This window comes from Hippoglossus stenolepis, chromosome 1 (genome assembly GCF_022539355.2).
Source record: "Hippoglossus stenolepis isolate QCI-W04-F060 chromosome 1, HSTE1.2, whole genome shotgun sequence".
Taxonomy (NCBI): Eukaryota; Metazoa; Chordata; class Actinopteri; order Pleuronectiformes; family Pleuronectidae; genus Hippoglossus; species Hippoglossus stenolepis.
Window position 1 is genome coordinate 19,070,202 of NC_061483.1, and position 23,881 is coordinate 19,094,082.

General features: G+C 41.2%; 1 protein-coding gene across 1 annotated transcript in view; it reads right to left on the minus strand.

Moving 5' to 3' along the window:
* Positions 1–23,881, minus strand: part of ush2a (Usher syndrome 2A (autosomal recessive, mild)) — a 198,354-nt gene that overhangs the window by 132,002 nt on the left and 42,471 nt on the right. Inside the window, exons 12-28 of the mRNA XM_047341236.1 lie at positions 23,456–23,651; positions 22,896–23,026; positions 22,523–22,730; positions 19,814–20,097; positions 18,792–19,017; positions 18,489–18,626; positions 16,971–17,151; positions 14,361–14,524; positions 14,016–14,174; positions 13,059–13,287; positions 12,177–12,297; positions 11,867–12,014; positions 10,278–10,559; positions 7,878–8,053; positions 7,481–7,628; positions 1,519–1,625; positions 441–564 (exon numbers count right to left, since the gene is read on the minus strand). Coding sequence (XP_047197192.1) covers positions 441–564; positions 1,519–1,625; positions 7,481–7,628; positions 7,878–8,053; positions 10,278–10,559; positions 11,867–12,014; positions 12,177–12,297; positions 13,059–13,287; positions 14,016–14,174; positions 14,361–14,524; positions 16,971–17,151; positions 18,489–18,626; positions 18,792–19,017; positions 19,814–20,097; positions 22,523–22,730; positions 22,896–23,026; positions 23,456–23,651 — 3,022 coding nt within the window. The remainder of the gene's footprint in view (positions 1–440; positions 565–1,518; positions 1,626–7,480; positions 7,629–7,877; positions 8,054–10,277; positions 10,560–11,866; positions 12,015–12,176; positions 12,298–13,058; positions 13,288–14,015; positions 14,175–14,360; positions 14,525–16,970; positions 17,152–18,488; positions 18,627–18,791; positions 19,018–19,813; positions 20,098–22,522; positions 22,731–22,895; positions 23,027–23,455; positions 23,652–23,881) is intronic.

Sequence of the window (23,881 nt, forward strand, 5' to 3'; positions counted from 1 at the left end):
TGTGTGCTTGGTAAAATACGGATCTTCTCAATATAAAAAACAGAACTGGTAATACACGGTTTGTGCAGGACACTCAAAGAGCTTTGCCTGCTCAAATCCCACTGATTAGTATCAGCAGTCATTAATTATGAGCGTCAGACTGGGTGATGTTCTCAGACGAAGCAGAACATGTTTGGCTGTGCAGCTCAACCCTCTAATGATGCTGGTAAACAGAAAGATAATTGACCTTTGAGATGACTGGAGAAGTCATTCGAAAGGAATGTCACTGGAAGACTGAGACACTGCAGCGGAATCACTGCACATCACAACATACCCAGAAACACAGGCTTGTATGTGTGCATGTATGTGCGCACAAACATGTATGTAGGAATAAAACCAATACAGATATGGCGTCTAGTTTCTGATTGACACCGACTTCTTCATGAAACGAGACATCGTACCTGTGAAGTCAGTATTGACAGGAAGTGTGTCACTTGGAAACTGGTAGTAACTGTTTCCAGGGAATCTGGTTCCTCTGACGACAGGAGCCTGTGGGTCAGAGAGAGATATGTCCATCCTCTCCACCTGGAAAAATAATAATACCACAGAACAATAATCAAATGTTTGTTTTAGGGCTATCATTCAACTTAGAATTTGAGAAATCTCTCTTTTTTAAGTCCTATGTCGATATGTCCTATTTTCTCGACAATCGCTCTTCTGATCTCTTGATGGGTGACTTGCTGACGACCCTGGTGCAGTGTTAACTGTCACGAATGCGACATCACAAAATGCTGCTTTGTGAGCGTGTAAATAGATCCCATCACCTCGATCAGGATATTTTTTGTAAAAAATATGCATTGACTAAGTCGTTTTACGTTTTGTGATATCTAGTGTGATAATAAAATGTCATCCCAACATTGAAGTCACTGATAAGGTCACAACATCTTATCATCAACTTTACAGTTGACACTTCCTGGTGTCCTCAGAAATGTACCCGCCAAATTTTTAAGTCAATCAACTCAGATGAACAGCTGTCAAGAAAATTGAAGGACAAAAAGACAAAAGAGAAAGACGATAAACAGGTGATGAACCAAAGTTTTGGACAAACTGGAATAATGATGTGATGGTGGCACTAAATTAAAAATAAGGGAGGGGTCACCAAAGAGATTATACTGAATCCTGAGGGGGCTTGACAAATCCATCCAACAGCTGTTGAGACAAATTCACTAACATCACCCTCATTGTAGCACCAGATGAAAAGTCATTTGTGTCCATCCTCTGGGAACCATGATTGTCTTCACTACGTGTTGTGTCGATCCATCCAGTCGATGTCTAGAGTCTGGCCAAAAAACTTGTCGTCACTAGAGGCTAAGCCGCTACCTTGGCTAAACTTCATTCTAAAACATTTTGTGCACTAGTCCAGCACAAGCATGCAAAGACTATGCATGGGTGTATTCTTGTGCAAACACGCAAAAAGGATTAAAAAGCAAAGCCGACTAACAGCTACAGAGTGTACTGTGAGCTAAAAGTCTTACAGACCTGATATAGTGGGTATGGTCCATTGAGTTGAACTGGGGGATCCCAGTCTATCTTAATGGTGGTTTCATTTACTGGATGTAATCGAGGTGGAGACAGTCCTGACGGAGCTGAGGACAGAAAGAAAATTAGATTTCCATCTATATGTTGACTTTTGAGCTGGCAGTGTTTTGTTTGATAAATGCATCTAAAATGGAAGAGAAACTAACAAAGCAACTCTAATGGATCATAGCATACTCAAAAATCATGTCTTTGTTTTTTTTGATAGAATGACTTGAGCACATTTCATGTCTATTACGTCCCGACTGGACAAAAGTCCCATTTTCATTTAACAGAGGGTCAATTTAATATCCTTCTTTCACTTGAGATGTTTAATTAAATGTCCCTCTGAAACACACTGGGAGCCACTGGAGCTGCAGTTTCAACATGTATCATAAATAAATCAACCAGTGACTGGCTGATATGGTGAGAGGAGACATACAAGAATGGAAAGAGAAACATAGCAAGTGATGGACTGGTGTAGGAGATGGGGAAGATGTGTGTGTATTTAAGTGTCATTCCATTTGTGTGTGTGTGTGTGTGTGTCAGTAATGGTCTAAATGGTCTGTGTAGGAGTAAATTAGCTCTCAGTGACACACATGCGAACCATCTTTAGTGTGAGTTCTAATAGAGCTCTTAAAAGGGAAGTGGAAAGCTTGTCCTGGACGGCTCATCTTGGCACATCAAACCATAAATTACTACCAATCGATAGCTTACCAGTCTATTGAAATTGAGCTATGGTGACATTTAGAACACACACACACACACACACACACACACACACACACACACACACACACACACACACACACACACACACACACACACACACACACACACACACACACACACACACACACACACACACACACACAGTCTTGCTGTAACAGTGCTAGACTAGCTTGACGAATGAAGTGCTAGAAAACAATTTCTTCTTTTTGGTGTTAGAAAGTGGACAGGAAGAAGAAAATGTTGACATGTGACTGCTTTAGATTCGCAGTGGAAAAGATGGTATGGCATTGAATCTCTGAAATGGAAAGTGGTTGTATGTATCTCCTGGAAAAACAAACTTCTTGCAGTATCTGCACTTGCTGTAGCGACTTCAGGAAACAAAAGAGTCGCTGAGAGGCTGAGGTCGGGCCTGAATACTGAATGACATGTAAACCAAAAAAAACCACAAAGATACAAAAATATGCTTTTTACTTCTATCAAAGAAAAGATGATGAACTCACTGTGATGTGCACAATTTCATAAATTGAAGCAATCACAGCGATCAAAACAGAATGACATAGCAGTCACCCTCTCTCCAACTACCCACAGGTGCTCATATTAACTACCATCCCAGCCTGAATACTATGTGACCCATTTCTCCCGAATCAATAGGATCACAAATAAACTAAAAACAAATACAAATAATACCCCAAAATATAAACCATTACACACCTTATATCCCTACCAAACATGTATTCTTCCCAAACTGATTCATGGCTCCTACACAAGCCTCTAACTGAGAGGGTAAATCAGGGTGGTTGAGAGGTTTGATCAAAATGGGCCGAGGGCTCTGGGTGACGTCTGACTGCAATTTCACTGAGGGAATTACACGGTTTCACTCACGCTGGTAGATCTTTTGTCACCTATGATGGCGCTGCACATCAGTTAACACGCATGAAGTGTGTACACAACGAAATATTACACTGAACTGCATGGAAGTATAGTTTTCTTTAGTTCCTTTGACAGACCATAGAAGTGTGTGTGTGTGTGTTGCTGTGTGTGTGTGTTTATGTTTGACAGTGGGTATTATGTCACATATAACAGCTCTCCTCCCTAGTGATCCCTTCTAATGCGCTGTCCTGTATTCACACTGTGTCATGTATTCATTTATTATATCTGTTTGTTAATTCACTGAAATGTATTTAACACTATGACACATTCAGTTTGACTGAAATCCACTTGACTTATCATGAGTGTGCACAAAAACACATGTACACACACACACACAAGGTTAATAGTCCACCAGAAAGGTTAATTTTAGCTGCCGACATGGTAATGAAGCAGCTAAATCATGGGCCAGCTCCCAGGAGCAATTGTGCATGTGTGTGTGTGTTTTCTGTTTTTACAGCAACTGACATGTCCTAACAGGCTCTTAGCGTACAGTTACACCATGCACACAAGCACGCCACTTATTGACATGGTGATCCCTTGCCATGCATATTTCTCTCCTCAAGAAGGGCCTCAGGCCAATTATGCGTAAATCAATAAAGTTCCTGTTCTGTTGAATGGTGTTACAGTGCGAGTGTGTATGTATGTACGTCTCTCTGTGTGTGCATGTCTTGTCGAACAAGCCTTTATGGATGTAGGATACATAAAACATCCCCATCAGCCCCCGATTAGCTACTCACTTTACGCCGTGATCGATAACTTTGTGTGAAGACGTACAAAAGAGACACCTGCAAATGCATCAACACACATGGACAGAGCGCTCTTCTCCTTGTGTCGTTACGTCTGTCTCAGCGTGCGCGCTAATGTTTAGTCATGTGCTTTGGTGTAACTCCAGTGGTTTCGCAGATGCTGTCTGCTCACTTACAGCAGATGGTAGCTGCCTCTAATGGCCCAGCCTTGTGTGTAGTAGATTTATCAGCGCATTAGTACCACGCTCAAGTAGATCGAACAAGGAGTGCACTTAATGTGGGGATAATTTCCCCCACAAGCAGAGTTTCTTTTACGAGATATCACAATGTTTGTTCTGCGTCTGTACCATCGAAACAGATAAGAACGATACAACAATTTTTAGGTAAAATGAGGGCTCAAATTAGGAGACTTAAGGGATTACATATAGATAAACTATAGAAAGAATCTCTGGAACTGTTCATTTTTTCGCCTTCACACTTGGGATGTGTATTGATAAAGGGAAGTGCAGTGTTAAAGTTTGGTGCAACTTGGACACGCAATTCAATATTAATAAACTTTGAAAAAACAGGCGATTAACCCTCTGTAGTAGTGGCTGCTGGGAATCATCAACAGAAATGAACGGGCAGGTTCACGAAACGGGAACAACAACTGATTCTCCAGTTGAGGGTTCTGTGGACTGAGTCCAGCAGCCGGTCATTACTTCCTGTGGCTCAGTTACTGCAGGTCACTTTCACAGTGTTGGAAAAAAAGCTGCAACTAGCATCACCACAGGCCAAGCAAACAGCCCATTCCAAACAGGCAGGTTTAGAACAGGCAATGCACTAGCACAGGAAGGTGTCACAAAAAAAAGGTTTTCAGAACTTTCGTCCATCTAATGATTACAGCTAATTTGTTCACTGCTATTGATTCGCTACAGCCCAGCCTTTCTATAAAGGGACAGACATAAGTGTCTTAATGCAGTAAGGAGATGTGCACGCCTCAATGCCTTACTTATAAATATTTTTTATAAATACATTTTCTGTAAGCTTGAGTTGACAGTTTTAAAGTTCATGGAAAAAAAGTGATATGAGATGTGGAGCTACAACAGAAGCTCAACACCCAGTGGAGTAGCACATGCCATGCAAAATGTTTTGAAAATAAATAAATAAATAAAGAGAAATGTGCCAAACGGCATATGCCATTATCATTTCTTATAGTTGAAGCAAGGGACATCTTTGGCGTTGGATGAAACAAAACAGTGGCAACAGATGTGGCTGTTAAAAATACATTCAAAGAGTCAACTGGGTACAATAAGCCATATTGTATTGTACTGTATTACAGTCAAGAGAAGTCTTTGGAATCACTTGAAATAAACATTGTGCCTGTGTCAACAGATGTAGCCATTAAAAATACATTTAAAAAGTCCACCGATTACAGTATGAAGTATCATTCATCACAATAAACATAAGGAAGGACTTTTTGAGAACTGTATGAAATGAAAATATTCGCTATGTCAACAGATGTAGCTGTTTAGAGCATGTTCAAAAGCTCAAATCCCTGAGCAAGTATTTATAGATAAAAGGGCTTTTTTCTCATCCACTCAGCGCATCCATTGTCTATTCACCTAAAAGAATATGCAAAACAAAAACAAAACATAAGAAACATAAAATGAGCGGGAAAAGTGAAGACCATGCGAGAACAGATGGAAAAGTGTGTTGGAGGGTCAGGTGTGTGTGTGTGTGTTTGTGCAATATGTATATTGTAGAATGATTCATGTTTCTCTGCAGCCATGTGCTATTTTCTGTTTAAGTGAAAGTGCCAGGTAGAGACAGAAGGGAGCGAAGGATGGATTGAGCGAAAAAGCAACAGACTGCCAAAGAGAAACACACACTGAATAAAAAAAGTGTGCATGTGTGTGTATGAGACACAGAGCGTGTATGTGTCATTATGCACTGATCAATTAGTGCTCATCTCATATTCCTAGAGATTTGTGCCTGACTTATTAAACACAGCTAATTCATCCTACTTCCATAATGGTTATAAATCTATAGAAAAGAGAGAGAGACAGAGAGAGAGAGACATCGTGTGTGTGTGTTTCTCTAACTGTGTGCGTGTGTGTGTGATTCATGGCCAGCGGGATATGTGAGCTACGCCACATTTTTCTCCTTGTAATTAACAGTAAATTGTTTTTACTGCAGCTTGCCATGAATATCCCCTCTGGTTAACATGACCAATGCTGTCGACACTCAAGTGCCAAATGACTGACTGTGTGATTTTGGGAGAGTGTGTGTGTGTGTGTGTGTGTGTGTGTGTGTGTGTGTGTGTGTGTGTGTGTGTGTGTGTGTGTGTGTGTGTGTGTGTGTGTGTGTGTGTGTGCATACAGTGCATCAGAGGTTTGTGTTGCAGTTGCCATAAAGACAATGCCAGATATTTTATTAAAAAAATAAATGCAATATTTAAGTAATGAGCTAATATCCCTTAAAGATATAATAGCTTCTTTGAAAGGGATAGTTCACCCAGAAATGTAAATTCACTCATTATCTTCTCACCCCTATGCCGATGGAGGGGTGTGTGAAGTGTTTGAGTCCACAGAACACTTTTGGAGTTTACGGGATAAACAGAGTAGCAGCTGAATCCAATACAACTGAAGATATTAGTGACCTTCAAAAAATGCTAACGTCAGCTAGCTTTGCACTTCTGGTGGACTTTTAGGCTCATGTGGTGTCATCCAAGTGTCCGCAAGCCCCGACATTCATATTCAACTCGAAATGAGGTCATTTCCACCGTGTTTTAAGCCTAAAAGCCCACCAGAAGTGGCTTAGCTAGCGGACGTTAGCATTTCTGACGGTCCAAGAATTCGCAGACATTTCGGCTTAAAACACAAGTGTACATGACCTTGTTACGAGTCGAATGTGAATGTCGTGGCCTGTGGTCACTTGGATGACACCACACGAGCAGTATGGAGGCATGTTTTTTTTCTGTGTTTTTTTTTACGTCTGAAGATAGGTCACTAATGTCTTCAACTGTATTGGATTTGGCTGCAATGCTGTTTACCCCTGAAACTCTAAAAGTGTTTTGTGGACTCAAACACTTCACCCACCCCTCCATCGGCATAGTGGTGAGTAGATAATGAGTGAATTTTCATTTCTGGGTGAACTATCCCTTTAAAGTCATTCCAGAATATTGCCCTTAAGCAGAACCTTCATTATGCCTGATCTGCTTGTTTAAACTGAACGAAAAAAGCTGGTATAATGTTGCTTCATAATTTGAGAAAGCTTGTCAGTGTTCAGGATTCAGGGACATGATGTGTAACATAACAGCGTCAACATCTGTCCTGTCATGTTGGCTCTCCTATTTACACATACAGGGATTTGGCTCTGTTAGCACCTGCACTGCCGTCATCAAAGTGGAACAACTGTCTTTTCCCTATTTTCAAGCTTATTTTATAAAGAGCTGCTAACTGATGTAGTGCAATTTGTACATTTATCTATATTTGTCTGGAGTCATGTGTGTTTGTGTGCTGATCTTTTTGTTTTACCTGCTGGCAAAGTCCGCCCTGTGCTTGGCAGACTGGTAATGCAACCTTTCTTTGTGCAGAGTGTGACAGTGAAGTTGTACACATGGTAAGGCTTCAGTCCTTTCACTGTATATACAGGCTGTGATGACGGCCCCAACCTATGCAAGACCTGAAAAGAGAGAGAAAAATGTGATGTGACAAGGAAGTTTTTCATTTCGGGAAAATAAAGTGATAACAGTACTGAGAGAAACAGATGAGAAAAGGTAAAAGCATAAAGACATGGTAAAATAGAACTCAAACAAAACATCATTACTGGCTTTTTACCTTGACTTCTAGCTATTGGCATAATTTTCACTCAAAAGATGGCTATAGGTGAGCTTGAATTTTTTTCATTAGGTGCAAGTGCTCCGGTAGTTACCTGACTAACCACAGGAGGAGCGTAGGGATTTTTGTTCTGCTCCGTGAGCAAGTTGACCCGATATTCTGTCACTTTTCCTCTGGCAATGACCCCTTGACCCTCAGCAGTGCTCCAGGAAACATTGAGACTGGTGGTTGACAGTGCTGTGACTTGTGGAGGAGCCATCAACTCTGGGACTGAAAATATGGACACACACACACACACATGCATATCAAAATACACATCGCATACTTAAACAAACCATTTATCGATCCATCCCTTATCTTTCATGATAAATGCATGTAAATAAACCCAGCAGACAAACACCATTTTTTAAGATAGTACAAAACTGCTGTAATATAATGATAATTGCGAACAAATAAAAAAATATTGGAAGAAATTGTAATGCATATTGTAATTATAAAATATTTCTTGATTGTATATACTTGAATACAATTAATACTAATGATTCATAATGCATTTATGCATTATTATGCATTATTTTCCCTGCCCTGTTAAAAACCAATGTATCAGTTATTTTGTTGTTCTATTCTGTTTTTCATTTCCACATTGTTAACACAGCTTTTTGCATCCAATAACCAAATGGCTTTCATATTAACCGTATACTATTGCAAAGCTAAAATAAAGATGTTTTTTTTACAAATACAAGCAGATAAATTGATGCTTATCTCTGAGATGTAAAGGATTACACTTCTAAAGCCCATTGCTGATTTCTACTGTTTGTCCTTTGAATTTTTTGCCACTTTACAATTTAATTAATACAAAAAAGACAAATTTTGACAGATAGAAATACATAAAACATATCTAGACTTTGTGGATGTGATGTAGGCTTAATATATTAAGTACTCCATAATTCTATGGCTGTGACAGCCACTATTACACGACAGATTACAGAGGAGAATTCCTTTATCCAACAGTTGATGGCTGTGAAATATGCTGTGAAATGTGATTCATGGTCGACATAACCACAGTCACATTCTCTCTCTCTCTAACAGCACAAACACTGACACACATTCCACATTTTAAATGGTGTTATCATATGCTTGTTATCCAGACACATAGCTTAGACTGATGTTGGAGGCAATCGTTTAGTCCTAATGAGCCATATCATCTCTTTGAAATTCAAATACCTTAATGAGTTCCCCTCCCCCACACACACATTTTCATTTCTTCCCTCATTCCATATTTCTTTCCTCTACATTTCTTTCCACAAATGCTTCTGTTCAATTTATGTTTCCATAAATCCATCAGCAGGTGGAAATATTTTGACCTTAACATCACATGATTCAATTTTGGTGGTTATAGACCTGGTATTTCTGTTACCACATCCTTTAAACATCTTTAGGTAACAGTTTATGCTGGGGAGGGGTCAGAAACCTCCAGCTTGCCTAAACACTATCATTTTACATGCAATTGTGCTTGAACATTTTAACCTGGAGCACCAGTACAATTTACCTTAAGGTAGCAGCCGGTTTATAATATTTTCCATTTCATCCAACATGTTTTGATTGTACCAGTCATGGCCCGGTGCTGCATGCTTGAATGTCTGTAAATAACTAAGTAATTGAGCTGAGTTTATGACCGATTTGTAGGTTTTACGGACGCATTCACAACAACAGGAACATTTCTGAAACCTTCAGACGAGGGGTGTCGCCGGGGTAGGGACTATGCAGGAGACAGGACAAAACATATAAATGTTTTATAAAATACTGTGTTTTTGTTTACAGCTCATCAACACCAGCATTGGCCCTTATTGCCGAAACCTTTTGAATTTTGTCTTTTGAATTTAACATCTTCGTCTGTGTGTTCAACGTGTTTGGTAACTCCTTTTCATCCTGAGATATTTGTATTCTTCCACTTTCTCATCCGTCATTTGTTAGAAATATCATCAACACGCACACTCACACTTTTGTGAATATACATTTTCCTGCTGTAATCTCACATGGGCTCACTTGCACATTTTACTGAGGGCCGGTGGGAAAAGTGAGGGAAGTGTCTGGAGATCAGTGCATGTCTGAAAGCAGCTTAATTGTCCACTGAGTACTGTGTGACTGACTGAATTCACAGCATTGGTTGGCCAGCTGAGTCTTGGGACTTTCCCATTGGCTGTTGTTCTTTCAAATGATTTTTGTGAAAAAAGCACCTGGCAAGACAACTTACTGGACAAACCCTAGATGCATGTATAAAAGGGTTGTCAGTATACTGTCGTGCAAGTAAGAGGCACACGTCTCTCTACATCCACTCTTCAGGGAGAGGCAGAAAGGGAGAGCAGCAGTTTGTTACACAGACAGCAGCTGTGTGCTCTGTGACAAACAAAATCTGATTTCAGACCTGCACTACAAACCTGAACTTTTGTAGACATGTGTATATATATATATATAATGATCAGTGTATACAAACCTCCCTCCATGGTGCGTGATGTGGTCCACTCTGATGTGACTCTTCCTGCCACATTAATGCTTTCGACTTTCATCTGATAGGTGGAGAAGGCTTCCAGACCTGCTACAATCGCACTGCTCTCGGGGGGTGACAGTGCGCTCCTGTTGGTGAGCTGAGTTTCTGGGGAAACACTTGGATCCAGCCAACCAGAGCTGGAGAAAACTTTGTTCTCAACTGTTGTACTTGAAAGGTTTTGTGTTTCCATCGGTCCATGAAGAAAGACTTCAAACCTTGTGATAACACCTGCACAGGAAGCAAACGGTCTCAATTCAGTTGGCAGTACACAGTATGAGTGATAGAGATACAGAGAGGAGCAGTAAATTACTGAAAGCTGTAAAAAAAACATATTTTTTATGGTCCAAACATGTATGAAAAGACCCAAAATGAACATTGTAAGGGGACTCCTTAATCACTATAACCAAATTATTAAAACAGCATTTGCATAGGAACGATTCTGTCCCAAGCTTTTTGATCCATACACACGGTTGATCACTATATCCGTAATCACTTTATCCGGTTTCCACTGTATATTTAAAATGTATATCTTTCATATCTTTTTCATTCTCATATTTATTTTCACAGAAGCAAGGACAATGGTCACTAAATAAGACAAATGTGGAAGCTATGTTTCTCTCAACTATCTCCCTGTAGAGAGATACTTATGATATTTTTTGGCGAGGAATTTTGTCTTTATTGTTCGTAAAGGCAGCGCAAGCGTGAAATGGGGAGAGAGAGCAGGGAAATGTGCAGCAAAGGATCAGGTCAGAACCTGCAAACCACTGCAGGAGGGCTCAAGCCTCCGTATGTGGGGCTCTCGCAAGCTCACCTGGAAGAGCCCTTCCCTTGACCCATATTTCTAGTTGAGACGGCCTTGGATGAATTCAAGAAAAATAACAGGTCTGGCAAAGTCATAAAAAAAACCCAGACTAAAATAGGAGGAATGTTGAGATTTAGGTTGAGTCCAGTTGAGACAAATATTAAAAACTTGAAGGGGAAAAAGATACTTTGAATATCAAATTGACAGAGACAGAAACCCATGTAACAGATTAGTAAAACACCAGGGAAAAAAAACAAGAGACACAAACAGGGAGAAAAACCCAGGTTATAGGGATTTGTATGACACTGAGCCTTAGAGCTGTTACAAAGCTCTTCTGATATACCAAAGGCACTTCCAATTCAGTGGGTATTTGTGTGTGTGTGTGTGTGTGTGTGTGTGTGTGTGTGTGTGTGTGTGTGTGTGTGTGGACGCGGTAGTGATTCTCGTACTTTTTGAGTGACATACGCCTAGAAGCAATGCTACTAGGCTAATGTTTCATGTTAGCTAAAATATCTGTGTTGTACAGAATGTGTGTGTAATTATTCGACTCTATTACCAATTCTGACATTGACAATAAAAATGTATGTTTATTATGTACATAGTTGTAATATAAACACACAAAAATGTCTGTATTCTTAATTGCTTTTTCTGCAATAAGAACAACATTTGACGAGATCATTTCAACGTGCATGTATGTGTGTGAATGTTTGTGTGTGGGGGTTTAAGGTCCTACCATTGGGCTGACTTGGGGGCTCCCAGGAAGCGTGCAGTGTATGAGGTCCTGTGGCAGCGACTCTGGGTGGAGGTTGGTTTTGTGGGGGGGCAGAGGCTGTCAAAAAAGACAGTGGTGGGGTAGAGGTGCAGCCCCCAGAAGAGCACGCCTGGACACAAGGTGAGTGTTTTGTCATTTTCATGCTAGAAATGTTGAATTAAACTGAAGAACATCTTCTACATTCTTTTAAAGATACAGTTGCGTCACACATCACTATTTTTATTGGGAGTGTTTTGTATCTAAATGTTGAATGGTTGTTTTCTCCACCTACCTCCAGTTTCACAATGTACTGAGTAAAGGGCTTTAGACCAATTACCACAGCCTCTGTAGATAAGCCTGTGTAGTGAATGATGGGTTCTGAACTCGATGACTCACTGGAGGACAACACAAACCTGTGAGAGACCAAAAACACATCAGTTCCTCTTTATGTTTCGATCTCGGCCATAGGGGTCAAGGGGCTTAAACGCAAACCATGTTAACTGCAGCGTCCCTGGTTTGAATGGGAGGTATCAATTTAGAGGTCTGTAAACAGGCTTCTGATGCAGGTTATCCTTTTATTTCTCCCCACTTTTCCTGTCATGTTATCATTCAATTAAAAGCAAAAAGTCCCCCAAATTAATCTTAATAAATACAATGACTAAAACTATTGTTGGTCAATCTCTAATTGATATTTTTTCTTCCCTTATGCCTCTTAACTCCCCATCAAATGTGCGTACTGGTCTTACTTTGTTTAAATGCTTCTTCCCTGCTCTATCCACAATTAATTCAGTTAGTTTGTCCATAACAATCATTAATCTCACTCTATCATCCTTGTTTTTTAACTTATTTGTTTCCCTGACAGGCTTCAGTTGGCCACTAATAGTAGCTGGTACTTTCTATTACAATAAGGGCATGTGACCTCAAGCTGTTTTGCTATGATATTAAATTAATGATTAACATTGACCATTAAAGTGTTTTTGACATTAAAAACATCAGAAAGAACAACTTCCTGTACAGAAGGTAAAACAACTGGAAATTTTCTTCAAATTTAATGAGCCACAACTTGGAGTTTGTTGAACTGGATGTGATTACAACTCTGCAACACTGCTGACACAGTCCTGTCCGCTCTGCGTCCACTACCACAATCCCATCCCCTTACTCTCCTCCTTCTTACCTTTCCACTGGTCCTGTGTCATTTCGTGGCGTGCTCCAGTTAAAACTAGCTGTGGTTGCACCTGGTCGTCCAACAAGGTTCAGATGGAGCTGGTCAGCTTCAGGTGGTGCACCGAAGGTCTGGCATGAGGCCGATGCACTTATTGTTGCACCGGCTACATTAGCTGTTATGAGCCAGTAGGAGTAGCTGGTGTAGGGCGACAAACTGGTGTCTTCAAATGATTCAGGGCCTGAGAAGGGAAAGAAGTGATGTGGAATTTGGTTTTAGAGTGGTCGAAGGCTCAATCAAGGGTAAGCAATATTTATTTCACTTGTATTTGAAATGTTAAGAAGGATATTAAAGGTCCCATATTGAATAAAGTGAGATTTACACTCTTAGTCTTTTCAGATTATAAAGCAATAAAGTCTAAGTGCTATATAAATACTGTGAAAGTCAAAACACTAAATCCATGGAAAAACGTACACAGCCAGAAACTGTCAGGCCTTCCATAATTTTGTGATGTCAAAACTATACAGCCACTGCCCCCCCATGGCCCACCCGCACCCAACCAGTTTTCTGTTTTAGCTTTGTTAACAAAGAACGACTACAATGATCTACAAGACCGAAAAATAGGAAATGCTGTCATTGGATGCCCTCTAAAGGATAATGATACTGGAGACCAATGACTATAGTTTATCTTTTTCTGAATTACTGGAACATTTTTGGTCTGAGTTTGACAATCTGTTGGGCTCTTTACTGGTTTTACCTCTCTGGTCGTACATAACTCAGAACAGTAACTTAATCAGGAAAGAGGCTGAAATAACAAGTTATACGTTATATTTGTTAAACTATATAGTCAAGTTTTTTTTAGTATTCAAAACCACAAACCAGTATATCGTCTCATGGATGTCAAAACACTGGAAAAGTCTAAAAGATGGGACCTCTAAGTTTTGTGTGAAAAGCTGTGTGGATACTTACTGAAAGGAAAGTGACTTTGGATGCTGTGCACTGACTGTCCATCTCTGATCAGAGTGTAGTTGAGGCTGTTTGAATTTGGGGAGTCAGGCGGAGACCAGGAAAGATGAATGGAAGAATAACTGAGAGCAGAACCTACTGGTGCTGGCTGCTGAGAGGGTGCTGCACAGAAAGACAATGGTAAAATAATTATTTTGTATTAACTTTGAATAACCAAAGGTCATGGTGATGCTAATTATACATGGATGTATCATTGGTGTTGACTTAATCATTACATGTATATACTGAATCTTTGCTGATGCTTATGTTGATGGGTGTGAGTGTAATCTAGTGTGTGTATTAACAGACCTTTACTGCAGCCGAAGTGGTTTTGAGAGTCAAAATTTCTTGCTCCAGGTTGACAAACATCACACTTGTCTCCAGTTACCAGCAGCTTACACACACACACCCCCGAGTCTGGATGACATGAACCGTTGACGCTGCCCACTGGGTCACATCCACATGGCTGGCATCTGGTCAAGAGAAATATTTTTTTTAAATGGTCATGAAGATGATTTGTACAGTTTTCATGTGAGTGCGTGTGTGTGTGTGCGTGTGTGCGTGCGTGTGTGTGTGTGTGTGTGCGTGTGCGTGTGTGTGAGAGGAAGTATATACAGTGTCCCTCACCCAGCCAGTGTGGTGTGTATAAGAGCCAAACATCTTCCAACCAGCCGAGCAGATTGTGTTGTACATGTGACCCTTCATGTGCATGCGTGTGTGTCTGTGTGTGCGTCTAAAGGTGTGAGGTAGCTGGCCGGATGATCTCCCACTGCCCAGCCCCAGTGAGGCTAACACAATTTTGGTGACCCAGACACATCTCTCTCTCTCTCTTACATACACACTCACAAGTTTGTACTTCTATCTTAGTGAGGACAGTCATTGACATACTAGACCCTTACCCTAATCTTAACAAGCCAAACTAAATGCCTAACCCTAACCCTAACCTAAATCTAACCTTAACCCTAAAACCAAGTCTTAACCCTCAAACAGCCCATTGAAAAAGTGAGAACCGGCCAAAATGTCCTCACTCTGTAGGGACTAATGCTTAAAATGGTCCTCACAAAGATATAAGTACAGGGACACACACACAAGAGCGAGGACACTGATCTCAAAGGGAGGATCGACCTGGTGCTCCTCACAGCCCCGTTCCTACAGGACCACATATTTGTGCACACGGAGAAGAAATGCTCCATCAGAAGGGTGCTTTCCCGTTCGAGGACATTGTTCTGTGCACTCCTATCACACTCATGTGCGTGCTTTTTATGTGCTCACGTTCTGACACTGATTAAACGCCATAGTTTTCCTTTCTATCACACACTGTACTCGCATGCTCTGTCTCTCTCCCCCACACAACGCTAGGCCTTCTTTATTACTGTGTGAAAAGCCACAGCCTCATAACGACCTGCAAATTTGTCCTGTCAACTGGGGCTCACACACACACACACAAACACACACACACAAATAAAACACACATGCCATACTGACTCGACCTTCACTTCATTCCCAAGGAGGAGGAATAAAAGACCAACAACACAAACATTCTCTGATTTCATCAGCCTCAAAATAAAGTAATAAAGAGTGTGAAAGAGCCAGAAAGAGAATTTGCTTAAATTTGTATACACAATTCTGATTATATCACATATAGAACCAAATAAGTTTAGCAGTGATATGTAATTAAAATTGTGCACAAATTAAAATTGAAAAAACTAATGATGTTCTCACTATGGAGTTACTCTAGCCACAAGAAACAGCATTGAGCAGTAATTATTTAAGACGTTGTTTTGACATTTCCCTGCACAATGAAAGACAGTGGGAAAAAGGACGACAGTCAGAAAGAGGGAGAAGGGCACGAGAGGGTCGCACCGGTCCAAACAAGAAGTCTGGAATGATCTGTGCCTCTGTGGAAGTTTTACCACACTCCACGTTTGCTTTGACCCTATCCTGAATGTTCTTTCTCTCATATATCTCTCATACTTCCTCCCTTTCCTTACTGACTTTATAAAGTAACCTTCATCACTCTGATGCGTTTTTCTATCCATCCTTCTATCCCTCTCTCCCATGCGGAGATCTCAGCCACAGCAGATCTCATGCTTAATTTGTAGTGTAGAATACAGCAATCAGGCAAGGTTAGCTATGACACACACACCCTAAGGTGTGCCACTGGTATCACAGTGTTCTGCGTGGCCGTGACACTCACATCTGGCCAGATGACACAGAAAGAGAGAGAAATAAACATCACACAAATTTGCTCATCAAAATCTCAAATTGTGTAGTATGATGAAAAACCAAACACAAACGAAGTAGCAGTCTGTCATCCATTGAACAGCAGTAGTACCATTAGGAAATTGCCATTCAACATTTATAAATGCCATCCTGAGAATTATCAGAGCGACGTAGCACGTAGCAGACTGTTCTCTCTCACAATCACACACGCACACACACAAACACAAACACACACACACACACACACACACACACACACACACACACACACAGGACCACTTGACAAACAGTTTGTGGAGTATCTATCTGCTATGACACCTTGTTGAGAGGACAGTAAATGTGTGTGTACCAGTATTTCATAGGGTGAAAAGTGTGCACTTGCATTTGTGTGTGTGTGTGTGTGTGTGTGTGTGTGTGTTCTAAGTAGTGTGTGTATGTGTGTTGTGTGTGAGAAGGCCTGCAGGTAGAGACACGAGTGGTAAAGGTCAAAGCAGCTCTTAACACATGTAAGTCATATGTCTCCCTATCCGTCACTTATCTCTACAGAGACTGCACCTGCTGGCTCGTGCACTGCGTGTGTGTGTGTGTGTGTGTATGTTTTTGTACAGGTGGGACGATTAATGGATCCAAAACCTACAGGTATTGTGTTCATCTGTGTGTGTGTTCCTGCGTGAGACGGTGACTTTATATGGTTACCTGCCCAGGCCAGGGTTGAATCCGAAGAACATCTCTCGACACTGGTCACAGCGTCGCCCTCCCACAGACGGATGGGAACACGCACACTGGCCAGTGTGGCTCTCACACCCACGCTGCACTGCTCCCATGGGATGGCAGTCACAGTCAGCACACATAGTCTGATCTGGAGAGAGGTAGAAGTCTGGACAGACACAAACATGAAAGAAAATGAATTAGACTGTGTAAAGTAACTAATCATTATTTTAAAGTTTATATTTTCTTTCTTAGCTTCTTCCTTGTTTGCTCCTTTTTCCTTTCTTTGCCTTTAATTTCTACACCTTTAAAGTTATGATTTCCAAAAGCAAAATGCCAAACAAATCTTTTTATGTCAATTTGTGTCGTCTGCTAAATTCTTAGATTTAATGTCACAAATGTCATATAAAATAAAATCCAAAATGATTCACTGATCACTATATGGTTTACTATTTGTACATTGTAGGATTTTCCGCACACCAGGTTATAGTGGACATACATTATATTCTGTGTAGTGAGTGAAGACGTAGTGCATTTGCGTTATAAAAACTATGAACAAATGATCATATATATGATACATATTCTCGATAGTGTACTGTGTTTTCAACTGACAATATTTGAGTATATGCTGTGATAGTTTTTTTATGTTATATTCTTTATAACATTCCATACAATAGTGAATGACTGACTTTGGATGCAGCTTGCATATATTTATGTCCTTCCTAATAAGCATTACGCAGTGTTGATTACAATTTATCTGTAATAAAATTTAGCACAATGCCAATGAGTGTGCCTGGGGTTACATTAAGCACTCCAGGTTCTAAAGTATAAATCAATTTGGTTTATTTTTCCCCAGGCCTGGCAGCTAATAAGCAAATTAGATATTCTATTTAGCCACTTGGAGCAGGGAACTCACATTGGCAAAAAAATAGCAGTTAAGGAAATTGAGATGGACAATTTGTAGGAATGGAGTATGACAAATGTAGTGGAATAAATACTTACCAGACATGATAGCTAACCGTACATGAATGTTAACTCATGTCAGTCGGGCATATTGCAGAATTTGATTTTGTGGGCACATGTGAGATAATAACTATTATCTTGTGTCCTCTGTTTAATCTCTTTAACATCCGTTCCCAGCCTGTGTGACAGTAAACCTGACTATGCTGTTGGACCTTCTCAATTACTGACACAATACAACATCTGTTACCTTTTGTCCCACAAGATTAACCAAACACTCAAAACAAATTCATGAGCTAATGCACGCGAACACCCACACACAAAGTCAGATGAGTGAGAAAAAGCGATCTCTCCCCTCTTTTGTGCTGTTGTTGAGACCTGGCACAAACAGGACAATCACTGATTGGAGATCTGGCAGAGGGCACGTGCCAACACACACACGCGCACACACACAGGAACACTATGAGTTTGGAACACTAGTCATTGTTCTTGACCATTTCCCCCAATATCTCTTCCTTTTTTGGCAGCCCCTCCATACACACTCACCAGGTCGGCAGCTACCGCAGTCTTGTCCAGAGTGCGTAGGGACACAAACACATTGGCCTGTGGTGCTGTCACAGACGGTTCCTGCCACAGTTCCTCTGGGGTCACAGACACATGGTACGCAGCCCTGGAACAAACCCTCTGACAGGACAAAAAACGTTATCAGAAGCCAGAATAAACTTACAACAAAAATGACTAAATGTCTCGTATAAAACTCTCAAACTGTACAGAATATGACACATGTTAAGCAGCTGGATTCAACCAAAATGTATAACTAATCTCAGATGTGACGTTTGTGTTTCTCACCCTGGAGGTCTGAGCTCCTGTTGTAATAGTTGTGGGCACAGTTGGTGCACCGTGCTCCCAGCACCCCCTCTCTGCATGGGCATTGTCCGGTCCACATATCGCATACCCCCTCGGACACAGTGCCACTGACGTCACACGCACACGGTAGACAGCCCAGGGAGTTTCGATGCTCCAGAGTGTGGTAACCGTAACGACAAGAGTCACAGCGACGGCCTTTCACATGTTTCTGTGAAAGAATTAAGGATTATTATAGGAGGCACAAAATGGAAGGCGTAATAGATAAGTACATTGTAGTATTGCAAGGTGGTAAGGAGAAGATGTCATTGGTTTGTTCCGTGTGAGACAGCATTCTGATTGTTACCTCCACCAAGGAGATAATGTTTTTTTCTGCATTTGTTTTCAGTCAGCAGAATTCTGCATAAACTACTCAACCAATTTCCATGAAACTTTAGGCCATGACCCAAGGAAAAGCCCAACAGGGGGCAGATCCTGGATTTTTCCCCCCACTTTCCTTAACATTGTCAACATTTGTCTTGATTAGGGAATAATTCATGGATCTTGGTGGAAAAAAATATTATATAAAAGATATTAATCTGTGCAATTTGGTGCATGTTCAACCAAAAATGTAAATCTAGTGGATCTAATGAATCTGGTGAATGTGATTTCATAAAGGGACTGTTGGACCTTGGCGGAGGTATGTGCTCCACTGAGTGACATTCTAATTGAACCTGGGTTCTGTGGGAAAGCCAGAGTGTTAACTTTTAAGAAAGTATGGATAATAAATACTTAAAGTGCTCATAAAAATAGACATGAGGAATTCTATGACAGAGAGCAAATAATACATTGTATGATAATTACTTTATTATGCTGACAAAGATCCTGTGATAAGACTGAAAGCTCCAGAACAATTACAGAATGGACACTTTGATCAGTCTTTTGTGAACTACTGTTTCAAGATCAATAAACTTTGAACCAGAACAATTAAAGTGTCAAACTTCAAATATTCAGACATGATGTCTTACCTTGCACACACACTGTCCTGTGTCAGGGTCACAGTCTTTCCCAGGTACTGTCCCCTCTTGAGAGCAGTTGCAGTGCGCACACGATCCCTCCAGTCTCAAGCCATGCGACCCACTGCCACATGAGTCGCAGCGCTGCCCCCCCACCCCGGCCTTACACTCACACTGCCCCCGCTCAGGCTCACAGAACTGGCTGACGGACCCCATGGGGTCGCAATCACATGGGACACAGCCATCTGGGTGGGACAGGTTCCAATAACCAAACTCACAGTGGTCACAAGAAAGACCTGGCAAGAGAGTAAGAGAGGGGGGTGGTTAGAGAAATGTTGAGAAAAGGGCAGAGTGAGGCCACCAGAGAGAAACAGAGAGGGAAATAGAAAAAACGCTAGCATCAAGCCTCTCTCAATTTGGAGGTGTGTGTGTGTGTGTTGTTGTGTGTGTGTGCCTGAACATGAGAGAGCGAGCGAGCGAGAGAAATGGTTGGTGAGTGTATAAAACTGCCATCATTAGGGCCAGGCCCTCTACATATGATGGATCACTCACCTAAGGCCAAACACTTAATTTCACTGAGCGAGAAAATAAATAAATTAAGCAACTACAAGAAAAGAATGGAGGGAAATAAAAAGACGGGATGAAGGGATGAAGAGATGAATAGGAGAACATGAAAAATAATACTAAATTAAGTCTAAAAACAAGGAAAGGCTGAGCTCCTGAGTTTGAGTCCATATCTGTCACCTCAGCAGTTTATTGTGACTTTGCCAAATCATTTGCCCAATCATTTTTGTGCTGTTTATAATTGTTGGGTTGTAGCGTATACCAACACCACGATGTAGGTTTTACAGTAGCAGCAGCAGCACTAGGCTATATGGCTAGTTAAACTATGATATGCAGTGTGTGTGCGCAGGGCTTATTTGAATATGCCATACGTATTCCATGACAGGCAATCTGTCCCTAAATGGATGCCTGGGGGCTACGCAGTCACCACCGCCGTTTATGAGCAAGCGAGTGTTCGTACGTGGGTGGGTGTGAATGTGTGTGCGTGGACATGCTTCCATGAGAATATACCTGTACAACTGTGTAAGGGAACATGACCATGTGCGTGTGTGTGTCTAATAATGTGCGTCTTACTCAGTGTGTGGCAGACACTTGGCATTTCCCCCTGGTCTGCCCACTTTAATGATTTTATAGATATGAATGTATTTCTCTCCATAGATCATATTTCATTATAGTGCAGTGACGAAATTTCCGTGTGTGTGTGTGTGTACATTTGAGTGTGGTAAATATGCAGGGTGGCACTCTGATGCTTACAAAGCTAACAATGATGTGATATATTGTACGATTTGTTCCCCAATTAAGTTATACACATTATAAAGAACCCCACAGCTATTACAAAAATATTGCATTTCCCATTTACATTTCCGATATTGAGCTGAATAAGCGTGAATCCTGTTTGTGCAGCTAGTTTTGAGACATTCAAATACAAGTTGGACCAGAAACAAATGAGGAGATTAGAGAAGTAAAAGGGAAAAGTAAGAAGAAAACCAACACTGTGTTAGAAGATATTAAATCAGAACAGAAAGGGTGATTTTTTGTACTGGGGTGCGCACGTGTGCATGTGAGTGTGTGTTTTCGAGACATGGCCCAGCCCTTTTATCAGTAGCCAGCTGGTTAACAGGCTCATGCATCACCATTTCAAACACTATTATGTACACAATGCACTCTGGCACCTTGTTATGAGGGTGCGTGTGTGTCTGCATGTGCGTATCTGTGTCTCTGTGCGCGCATTTCAATTCCGTCCTTCTGAAGTGTGCCTGCCATTGCTCCACTCAAAGTATCAGCTTGGCAGTAATAAATTGCCATAATCAAATCTAATTTCTGAAAAATACCTGTGGGAGCCACCAAACAAACAGGGACAGGGGGAAAAAAATGAAAGTGGGTCTTGTAAGAAGGAGTGAAAAATACAAGGGGCTGCAGCAGTTTGTTTTAATCAACTTGGCATTGAATTAGAGAATTAAATACCAGCTTAGGTCTTGATGGCATGCATGCGCAAGCTCACACGCACACACATACACACAACCACATATGTTCAACATTTATGTAACACATACACAAGGAAACTTACATTCAATACATACAGTTGGGCAGAGACAAATATCTACATATGGCCACATCCAGACACTCTTCCTCATACATATACTGTACACATTTCCAAGTTTTCACGCACGCACACACACACACACGCATTCACACGCACAACCGTGGGCCCTTGATAGCGAGGCTTAGCAATAACCATGATGCGTTGAGTTGAGGAGCGTTGGCCGGTTTTGCATTTCATACAAGCGCTCTTCAAAGACACACAGGGGAGAGAGTGAAACCATTTATCACAAAGAAAAGCACAACGGCTGGAAGCACCGCCAGCAGAAAAGCCTGTTTATTTTGGCTGGCAAAACACTTTGGGTGATGTGTTAATGCCTGTGTGTATACACAAGTGTTTTGGTGTATCCACTCCTGCTTGTTGTGTGTGTGCACCCCGTGAGCCACTGAGCCTACGTATTAATTAAGATGCCATTAACAGACATTTAAAAAGTAGCTGTTGTCATGAAAAGCAAAGTTATCAAAATACTTTGGGACATTTTGTAAGAGAAACAATTTTGGGCACCAGTCATGTTTAATAGATAAGTGGTGGACGGTGGGCTTCAGCGGTTTGTTTACCTGTGACATGGGGTTTGCACTGGCACTGTCCCGTGTCCTGGTTGCAGCTGGGAATCGCTGCTGTCGAGGTGCTGATGACACCAGTGTCACTACAGTTACAGCGGACGCAGCCGCTTGGATTTGAGGCTTGAAGACCATACCAGCCAGGCAAACAGTCGGTGCAGCGGCGGCCTGTTACTGCAACCTTACATCGACACTGACCTCCTACCTGGAGGCAAGAAACCCAGAGGGAGAGGTGTGAGAAAGAGAAGAAAAAACAGCAATAGAAAAGAAACTGATCTTGAGTTCCTTTCAACAGTTTTAAAAACACTCAATCATCACATTTAGAGTTACATGAGGTTTACAATTTGCTGTTTGTGTTTTTGTTGTATACCTGGGTGCACTCCATGCTGCCGTTGACTGTCCCAGCAGTGTGACAGTTACAGGGCAGACACACATCAACTGAAGTGGGATCAGATTCCTCAAGCCGGAAAAACCCACTTATACACAGCTCACAGTTCTTGCCTGATGGTGAAAAGAGACACACACAGGATGAGACAGAGAGCATGTCTGTCCAGGTTGACATCTGCCTAGTTTATGCTGAACCCTGCCTGCTGAAGACAGTAAAAGGTTTACGAATGTTTTAACTGGCCACAGACACGGGCTGGATTTCTACTGGTGCTGCCAATGGTCAGTCTGTCTTTGTCCAATCTGCATCACAACAAAGAAGCTCTCCTGCAGCAGATGGGGCTTCAAATCTGAACGGCTCACGGATTCAGACATAGGCAGCTGCTTAACAAACTGCTTGTGATATTTAGATTTCTGGGAATTGGTAGCCAAACCATAATATACATTTTTTTTAAACTGACAAGAACCCTTTAATTAACCGTTTTTTTGCATTATATTTACGTGGTTAAAAATGTGAAAGGGTAATTATTGTAACAAACTCTGTACCTGTGGTGTTGTGCATGCAGTTGTCACAGACGCCCCCTCCTCCTCTATAATGCTCATCTGGTTGGTCATCAGCGCTGACATCATAATGACAGGAGAGGGCATGGCCATGGCAGGGGCAAGGCCGGCAGTTCATAGGCTGGAGCTGGTCACCTGACCTGAATGGCTTGTCATTGTAGAGGGGCGCACAATGCTGGCACTGTATAAAACAGCAACATATTATATTAAAATACAGATATACATTTTTAATACATAATATACTGCACAGTTTGAATATACTGCCAGTTGTATTTTTTCCTAATGATGAAGAACCGGATTCACATACTAGGATTCTAACACAGTAAGTGAATTTGAGAATACAATCAAAAGCACTTTTCCCTCTGTGAGACCACAACACATTCATTTGAATTAAAACAGACCTAGTGATAA